The sequence below is a fragment of the Cebus imitator genome, unplaced genomic scaffold (assembly GCF_001604975.1).
Source record: "Cebus imitator isolate Cc_AM_T3 unplaced genomic scaffold, Cebus_imitator-1.0 Scaffold5, whole genome shotgun sequence".
NCBI classification, from domain to species: domain Eukaryota; kingdom Metazoa; phylum Chordata; class Mammalia; order Primates; family Cebidae; genus Cebus; species Cebus imitator.
In genome coordinates, this window is record NW_016107320.1 from 12,756,798 (window position 1) to 12,766,148 (window position 9,351).

Genomic DNA, 9,351 nt, shown 5'->3' on the forward strand with positions numbered 1-9,351 from the left:
GTTCGAGACCAGCCTGACCAACATGGAGAAAACCTGTCTCTACTAAAAATACAAAAAATTAGCCAGGTATGGTGACACATGCCTGTAATCCCAGCTACTCAGGAGGTAAGAGAATCACTTGGACCTTTGGGGATGTTGCAGTAGATCACGCCATTGCACTCCAGCCAAGGCAACAAAAGCGAAACTCTTGTCTCAAAAAAAAAAAAAAAAAATACAGAAATACAAAAATTAGCCGAGCATGGTGGTGGGCGCCTATAGTCCCGGCTACTCAGGAAGCTGATAGAGGAGAATCACCTGAACCCAGGAGGTAGAGGTTGCAGTGAGCCAAGATCGCACCACTGCACTCCAGCCTGGGCGACAAAGTGAGACTGTCTCAAAAAAAAGAAGAATGGCATTAGCAAAAGTGTGTCTGGAAAGAATCCAGCATGTGTAAGATGTTAGGATACTGTTAGGCAGGTGGGTGCTGGTGTGTTGGGTGGCACGTGGTAGGCTTAGATAGCATGGGATTTAATTGTTGGAACCAAAAAAAAAAGCATGAATGGAATGTCAAAAAAAAAAAAAGGATGGAATGTCTTCTGGCTGCCTGGAGCCCCACTATTGTCTTATTTAGGATCTTCATAATTTATGAGGTTAGTATTTTTATTCCTGTTTTACACATGACCATGGCTAGTGAGGGCCAGAATTAGAAATCCAACTCCTGTCTTTTCAGCCCCAAAACCTATGGGTTTTTGTCTTGTTTTAGCGACAGGGAGGTCTTGGATTCCTGGCCTCAAGTGATTGTCCTGCCTCGGCCTCCCAAAGTGTTATGATTACAGGCATAAGCCACTGTGGCCAGCCTCCAAAACTTATGGTTTTTTTTTTTTTTTTTGAGATGGAGTCTCATTCTGTCACTCGGGCTGGAGTGCAATGGCACGATCCCGGCTCACTGCAACCTCCACCTCCCAGGTTCAAGCCATTCCCCTGCCGCACCCTCCTGAGTAGCTGGGACTACAAGCACATGCCACCACGCCTGGCTAATTTTTTGTATTTTTTAGTAGAGACAGGGTTTCACCATGTTGGTCAGGCTGGTCTTGAACTCCTGATGTCATAATCCTCCCGCCTCAGCCTCCCAAGGTGCTGGGATTATAGGCATGAGCCACTGTGCCCCACCATTTTTTTTTTTTGAGACAAGAGTTTCACTCCTGTTGCCTAGGCTGGAGTGCAAGGGCGAGATCTCAGCTCACTGCAACCTCCGCCTCCTGGGTTCAAGCAGTTCTCCTGCCTCAGCCTCCCAAGTAGCTGGGATTACAGGCGCCTGCCGCCACACACATATAATTTGTGTATTTTTAGTAGAGACAGGGTTTTACCATGTTGGCCAAGCTGGTCTTGAGCTCCTGACTTCAGGTGATCTGCCCACCTCGGCCTCCCAAAGTGCTGGGGTTACAGGCGTGAGCCACTGTGCCTAGCCCAACCACCACACCCAGCCCTCCAAAACCTATGCTCTTAATGCCACACTGTGAATAGAACCAAAGTCTGGGCTGTTCTGACTCTGAGCTATAGGCAACTGGGATACTGACTGGAGGTGTCAGAAAAGAGGCAGTGACAGGTGGGTGTTAAGGTAAAGCAGGCGGAGGCGAGACCTGGAGCCTGGAAGTCATTCAGGTGTTTGGTGGTTGCTTAGAATTCATGGGTTTAGGGGAACGAGGTAGTGTTAAGGAGTACGGCCAGACACGGTGGCTGGCTCATGCCTGTAATCCTAGCCCTTGGGAGGCTGAGGCGGGCAGATCAGGATGTCAAGAGATCGAGACCATCCTGGCTAACATGGTGAAACGCTGATTCTACTAAAAATACAAAAATTAGCCAGGCGTGGTGGCGTGCACCTGTAGTCCTAGGTACTCAGGAGGCTGAGGCAGGAGAATCCCTTGAACCTGGGAGGTGGAGGCTGCAGTGAGCCAAGATTGCACTATTGCTCTCCAGCCTGGTGACGGAGCAAGACTCTGTCTCAAAAAGAAAAAGAAAAAAAAAAGAATGTAAGATTGACAGCCTTTTCTCATTTACTCAAGGGCTATTTGTTGAGTGCCTACTGTGTGCCAGGCACTGTTCTAAGCACTGGGGTAGAGTGGAGAACACAAAGCCCTGACTTCAAGGAGCAGACCTTCCAATGATGCAACAGCCGTGTGTGCACCCGGCTTTCACTGCGGACATCACAAACTTGGCCCCCTCGAAATAAGGTGCACAACTGAGTCTGTCCGACCTTCCCTCCCTGCAAGCAGAGGACATGTGCGCCTTGCTGTGAGACAATTAGTCCTGTATGGAGGAGCCAGCACCCCAGTGACAGACCATAGACAGAAATAACTGAACAAAACCCTGTTTCTCGTCAGCAGGAAAAGGCAAGGAACCTGCTTTCTGCAGGTTAACCATGGGGGAAAGTGCAACCCCTAAGGACTAGGTTTTGTTGAGCTTAACACACTCCAAAGAGTATGCGGCAGGGAGAGTAGGGAAGGGTTCTTGGGCCACAGCAAAGTGAAGGTAAATCCTTCCAACCCCAGCTGCAAATCAGAGGCGGTTTCCTATGCAAAGCCACATAGGAAGCCCTTATCCTGACGGAGCCTTAGAGCCGTCCTTGTTTGTTCCTTACATCTTAGGTTCTGAGGAGGAACGATGTTGCAATCCTCGCCTTTGTGCTGCCGCCTGCTGGAAGAGTTCATTAAAGCAAGGAAGGCAGGGTACGTCTAGGAAATGGTTATGGCACTCCGTTAGATGAAAAGTGAGGATGCCACATGTACTCAAGACCAAGCTGGGCACAGTGGTTTATGCCTGTAATCCCAACACTTTGGGAGGCCAAGGCAGGTGGATCACGAGGTCAGGAGATCGAGACCATCCTGGCCAAGATGGTGAAACCCTGTCTCAACTAAAAATACAAAAATTAGCCAGGTGTGGTGGTGTGCACCTATAGTCCCAGCTACTTAGGAGCAGTGAGCCAAGATCACACCACTGCACTCCAGACTGGGCAATAGAGAGAGACTCCATCTCAAAAAACAAACAAACAAACAAAAAAAAACCGACCTAAGCACATTTCTCCACATTTTTTCAACCGAGATCATGCAACTGGATCTTCATTCTCTGAAAGGAATACTAAGGGAAAAGTTTTCCAGAGAGAGCAACCGGGATTGTGCTGTGGGGCAGAACCAGAGGTAGAACAGAATGTGCTGCACTGCCCAGACCTGTTTGGGAAAAGCTAGTGATGGCCCTGCTTCTTCCCTTCTACCAAGAGCAGCCATGCATGTGGCCATACTGCCCTTTGATCCTCGACCCACCTGTCTGGCCGGCTGCAGCCAGCTGGCTCTATCTGCCAAGGAATTCCAGCCAGGAACACAGTTTACTCTCATCTGGCATTTCTCAACGCAAGTTTCACTACGAGGTTGCATTTGAACCTTCTCCTAGGGACTGCACTACCTTCCAAAAGAAGTCAGGACTCTGGGCTGTTCAAAACTTCTTCCCTAGCCTCTATAGGATATGTTTCAGATTTGTGTAGGATCATGGATATACATAGCCATCGCTCAGGTAACTCGTCCAACTCTTGGGACAGTTTCAGCTTCTATTTCGTTTTATTTACTTAATTTTTGAGACAGAATTTCACCCGTCTCAAAAAATTAAGTGCAATGGCACAATCACTGCAACCTCTGCCTCCCTTTAAAGTGATTCTCCTGCCTCAGCCTCCCAAGTAGCTGGGATTACAGGTGCCTGCCACCACACTCAGCTAATTTTTGTATTTTTAGTAGAGACAGCGTTTCACCATGTTGGCCAGGATGGTCTAGAGCTCTTGACCTCGTGATCCACCCACCTTGGCCTCCCTAAGTGCTGGGATTACAGGCATGAGCCACCGTGTCTGGCCAATTTTAAATTTTTTAAATTATAAATTGACAAATTATAATTATATACATTTATGAGATACAAAGTAATGTTATGCTATGTGTATACAGTGCGGACTGATTAAATCAAGCTATTTAACCTATCCAGTACCTCGAATGCTTTTTTTTTTCTTTTTTGAGATGGGGTCTCACTCTGTCACCCAGGCTGGAATGCAGTGATGTGAACAGAGTTCCTTGTAGCCTCACCTCATTGGGTCAAACAATCCTCTTGCCTCAGCCTCCCTCGTAGGTGGGATATAGGCACGTACCACTGCCCCCGCTTGTTTTTTATTTTGTAGAGACAGGGTCTTGCCATGTTGCCCAGGTTTACGTATCCGTTTTTGTGGTGAGAATATTTGAATTTTATTCTCAGCAATTTTGTGTATTTTTCTGGTTTTTTCTTTAAATTTTTTTTTGACAGAGTTTTACTCTTGTCACCCAGGCTGGAGTGCAATGGCGGGATCTTGGTTCACTGCAACCTCAACCTCCCAGGTTCAAGTCATTCTCCTGTCTCACCCTCCTGACTAGATGGGAGTACAGGTGCATGCCACCACACTGGCTAATTTTTGTATTTTTAGTAGAGACAGGGTTTCATCATATTGGTCAGACTCATCTCGCACTCTTGACTTCAGGTCATCTGCCCGCCTGGCCTTCCAAAGTGCTGGGATTACAGGCATGAGCCATTGTGCCTGGCCTGCAAAATGTATTTCTTATGTGAGTTGTGGCTAAAACATTTTAGAGACATTTTTCTAAATTAATGGTCTTCAAAATTTTGTTTGCATGAGTTTATCATTTTTAGTTGCAAAGAATTTCATATGAATTGTAAACATTAGCATATTAAATAAAACTTTTAAAAGTATTTTTATGTAGTGATTTCTATGTCATAATTCATTAAAAAAATACTTAAGTCAGGCACAGTGGCTCTTGCCTGTAATCCTAGCACTTTGGGAGCTAAGGTAGGCATATCTCCCCATCTAGGAGTTTGAGACTAGCCTGGGCAACATGGGGAAACCCCATCTCTTCAAAAAATGGAAAAATTAGCCAGGTGTGGTAGTGCACATCTGCAGTCCCAGCTACTTGGGAGGCTGAGGTGTGCAGAGCAACTGACCCTGGGGAGGTTGAGGCAGCAGTGAGCTGTGATTATGCCACAGCACTCCAGCCTGGGCAATAGAGCAAACCTTGTCTCAAAAAAGCAAAAAAATATGAACAAATTTTTTTTTCTTTTCTTCTTTTTTGAAGTAGGGCCTTGCTCTGTTGCTCAGGCTAGAGGGCAGTGGTGCAATTATAGCTTGACCCGTTTGGGCTTAGGTAATCCTCCCAAATAGCTGGGACTAAAGGTGTGCGCCATAACACCCAGCTAATATTTTGTTTTTTGTAGAGATGAGGGTCTTGCTATATTTCCCAGGCTGGTCTCTAACTCCTGGGCTCAAGCAGCCTTCCTGCCTCGGCCTCCCAAAGTGCTGGGATTACAGTCATGAGCCACTATGTCTGGCTGGCAATATAATTATTAGTATACAATTAATCAAACGTAGTATATATATTGATAAACATAAAAATCAAAATTTTATTGAAGGTGTAATTTTTTTTTTTTTTTTGACGGAGTTTTGGTCTTGTTGCCCAGTCTGGAGTGCAATGGCACGATCTCAGCTCACCACAACCTCCGCCTCCTGGGCTCAAGCAATTCTCCTGCCTCAGCCTCCCGAGAAGCTGGGATTACAGGTATGTGCCACACACCCAGCTAATTTTGTATTTTTAGTAGAGATAGGGTTTCTCTATGTTGGTCAAGACAGTCTTGAACTCCCGACCTCAGGTGATCCACCCACCTCAGCCTCCCAAAGTGTTAGGATTACAGGTGTGAGCCACCGTGCCCAGCTGAAGGTATAATTTTTAATGGGACTGAGCATTTATTTTGTTCAATTAATTAATATGTTCATTAATGAATATTGTTATTGCTAGAATGAGAGATTTAGCATCAACTGTTACTATTTTTCATTTTCTTTAAGAGACTTGTTCTCACCATGTTGCTTTGCAGTAACGTTGCCCAGGCTTGCCTCTAACTCTTGGGACTCAAGATCCTCTCACTTCACCTGTCCCAAATATCTGGGACAGGCATACATCACCACATCCAGCATATTTCATTTTTACAAATGTAAGAGCTGACAACTTTTGTTTACATAAATTAGCATTTCCCCACCCATGATTTACTGAAGCAATGGAACTCAATTCTTTGAACCCCTTTAAAATTCTACGTCAGGGCCGGGCACAGTGGCTCACAGCTGTAATCCCAACACTTTGGGAGGCCAAGGCTGGCAGATTACCTGAGGTCAGGAGTTCGAGCCCGGCCTGGCCAACATGGTGAAACCCCATCTCTACTGAAAATACAAAAAATTAGCTGGGCATGGTGGCAGGTGCCTATAATTCCAGCTACTCAGGAGGTTGAGGCAGGAGAATCCCTTGAATCCAGGAGATGGAGGTTGCAGTGAGCCAAGACCACGCCATTACACTCCAGCCTGGGGAACAAGAGTGAGGCTCCATCTTAAAAAAAAAAAAAAAAAAGAAAAAAGAAAAAAATTAAGTGCCAAGCTAGCACAGTGACATGAACTAGCAGTACCAGCTACTTGGGAGGCTGAGGTTGGAGGATCCTTTGAGCCCAGGAGTACAAGTCCAGCCTGGGTAACAGAGTGAAACCAGGTGACTTAAAAAAAAAAAATGTAGGTGCCACTCAGGGTTCAATCCCCAGACCACCGGCATTTGAAAGCAATGTGACATACGTGTTTCATATTGCTGGGGTCATCAAATCCATTTAGTATGAAACCAATAGCATGAAAAAAAAACAAAACAATACAAAGTCCAGAATGTTTCACAAATCTTTTGCTTCAATTAGAAATCACGTGTATACTGGGTCATTGTAAAATGTATTTCTCTGACAACTCAGTTAGGTCCTTCTTTAATTTTGTTGAAAACAAGTCATTAGAACCAATTGAGAAATCAGTACCTACATATTTTCCATGGCGTCCAGTGGCCTAGAGGTTCCTACACTATCCGTGGATACATCAAGTAAGATTAGACAGGATTGGCGAGGGATGCGTTGATCTTGTGTAAAGCGGAAGAAGAGTGTATCGTTAGGCAATTTTTTTTTTGAGGCGGAGTTGCGCTCTCGTTGCCCAGGCTGGAGTGAAACGGCGCAATCTCGGCTCACCGAAACCTCCGTCTCCCGGGTTCAAGCGATTCTCCTGCCTCAGCCTCCCGAGTAGCTGGGATTACAGACATGAACCACCACTCCCGGCTATTTTTGTATTTTTAGTAGAGACGGGGTTTCTCCAAGTTGGTCAGGTTGGTTTAGAAGTCCTAACCTCAGGTGATACGCCCACCTCGGCCTCCCAAAGTTCTAGGATTACAGGCGTGAGTCACCGCGCCCTGCCCGTTAGGGCAACTTTTTAGGATATAGAATAAACACTGGTGTCCTGAAAACGTTTCTGGCTGCAACATTTTGAGAAATTTGCATTCTCGAGTTTGGAGACCACGGCTTTTAAAGACTCCACTCACTGCAGTGATGCCAGCAACCAGCTACTGTCGGTGACTTCGAAAGTTCGTACTTTCAGTCCACACTTCTTCCATTCGTTGGGCACCACACTTGCCTACACTCGGAGTGCCCCGGCACCCCCCACCCCCCCGTCCCGGGCTTCGCTTTCCGCCCTTTACACTTGGAAGCCACGAGCCGCTTCTGGTGCCCACGCTGCTCCTCGGCTGCCCCGCCTGGGTCCTCCATCCTCGCCCCTGGAATCGGCCTCCCTAATTCCCTTCCCTCTGAAGGTCATTTGGAAACGGGCTCGAAGGGGCGACACTGCGTAGAAAACCAAATTCCATCCGCGGCGGACAGGGAGTGCTAGTCTCGAAGGAAGACGTAACCCCCGGTTGGTAGTGAGGAGCGTCTGCGGCACAGCCAGCGCTCTCGAGGATACTCTGCGCGGGGATAGCCTGTCGTAGCTATCAGGGATAGCCGGATACGTCGCGTCAGTCTCCGACTCGAAGGGTGGTCCTCGAGGAAATCCCACTAACCATCCAGCTTCCTCCGCCTTCCCCCATCCAGGCCCGCAGCCAGGGCAGGCGTGGAGGCCCCGCCCACCTCTGCCTGCGCGCCTGACCTTAAGGCGGGCGTGGAGTTGGGCTTTCTCAGGCAGACGGTGGACCCACCGCGGGCCTTTCCTGTTTGAAAATTACAGCATCACACAGCAACTCGCGCGAGACGAAGGGACTTCTCGCGATAAGTCCAGGGGTGGCCGTGATGGCGGCGGCGGGAGCAGGACCCAGCCCGGAAGCGGGTGCCGGGCCTGGCCCTGGAGCGGCCGCAAATGCAGCAGCCTCAGAAGAGGGGGAGACGAAGCCGATGGCAGCGGGAGCAGCCGCTCCTGGAGGAGAGGGGACCTCTGCTGCTCCGACAGCTGAGCCCAGTTCAGGGGAGGCTGAAAGCGGGTAAGAGGTCCTGGGGCCGAGGAGGACGCGGGAAGGAGGCCCGCCCCTCGCGAATCCTGCGGCTCCTGGAGCCGCGCCGCCCGCCCCCTGCTAGCCTAGGCCCCGCCGCCAACGGCTCGCCCTGCCCCTGCGCTGCTTGGCCCGTCCCCTCTCTCATATATCTCGGATAACGCCCCGTCCGCACCTTTCTCGGGCGGTGGGGGCCGAGGATCCTGTCGTTATCTCTTGAGTCTTGCATTCCGGCAGGAAGCTGGTAGCCCACTCTTCTAACGGGAGCTCTTCACATATCCCAGAAAAGAAACCACTTTGCAGTGCCAGACTGGAAGAAGTAACAGTCACTCTGAAAACAGGGTGGGAGAGCTGCCTCTCTTTGAACCTCTCCCAGGATCAACTCTAACCCAGGTAGATTTGTCTGTAAAGGTCGATTAGGCTTCCCTCTGCTCCCTAACAGTACCTTGGGCATCCAGTCTGAGAACAGGCTTAGCTGAAAAAGCTGCAGGAGTGTGAAGTTCGGTTGTAATTTGATCATCATCTTTGGGAATGGGCTTTTTGAGGTTTGTTTCTCTTGAAAATTTTTACTTGAGCGCTTTCATTGTCTTATAGGGATGCAAACTTGGTCGATGTAAGTGGTGGCTTGGAGACAGAATCATCTAATGGAAAAGATACAATAGTAAGTATTTCTTTTTAGTTGTTTGCAAGGCAAAACCATTGCTTTTAAATTTTTGAGCTAATCAAAAACATAGGGCCGGGCATGGTGGCTCACGCCTGTAATCCCAACATTTTGGGAGGCCGAGGCAGGCGGATCACCTGAGGTCAGGAATTGGAGACCAGCCTGACCAACATGGAGAAAACCCTCTCAACTAAAAAAAAATTAGTTGGGCCTGGTGGCCGGTGTTTGAATCGCTTGAAGCCGGAAGGCAGAGGTTGCAGTGAGCCGAGAACGCGCCATTGCACTCCAGCCTGCGCAACAAAAGCGAAACTCTGTCTC

General features: G+C 48.3%; 1 protein-coding gene across 2 annotated transcripts in view; it reads left to right on the top strand.

Annotated features, from left to right (window-relative positions):
* Positions 1 to 7,637: 7,637 nt before the first annotated feature.
* Positions 7,638 to 9,351, top strand: part of ASH2L (ASH2 like, histone lysine methyltransferase complex subunit) — a 39,819-nt gene continuing 38,105 nt past the window's right edge. The window contains exons 1-2 of one of the 2 annotated variants that reach the window (XM_037741241.1): positions 7,638 to 8,363; positions 8,967 to 9,033. In XM_037741241.1, the coding sequence (XP_037597169.1) occupies positions 8,176 to 8,363; positions 8,967 to 9,033 (255 nt within the window). In that variant the 5' untranslated portion in view covers positions 7,638 to 8,175. The remainder of the gene's footprint in view (positions 8,364 to 8,966; positions 9,034 to 9,351) is intronic. The other variant, XM_017536468.2, reaches the window with a different exon arrangement.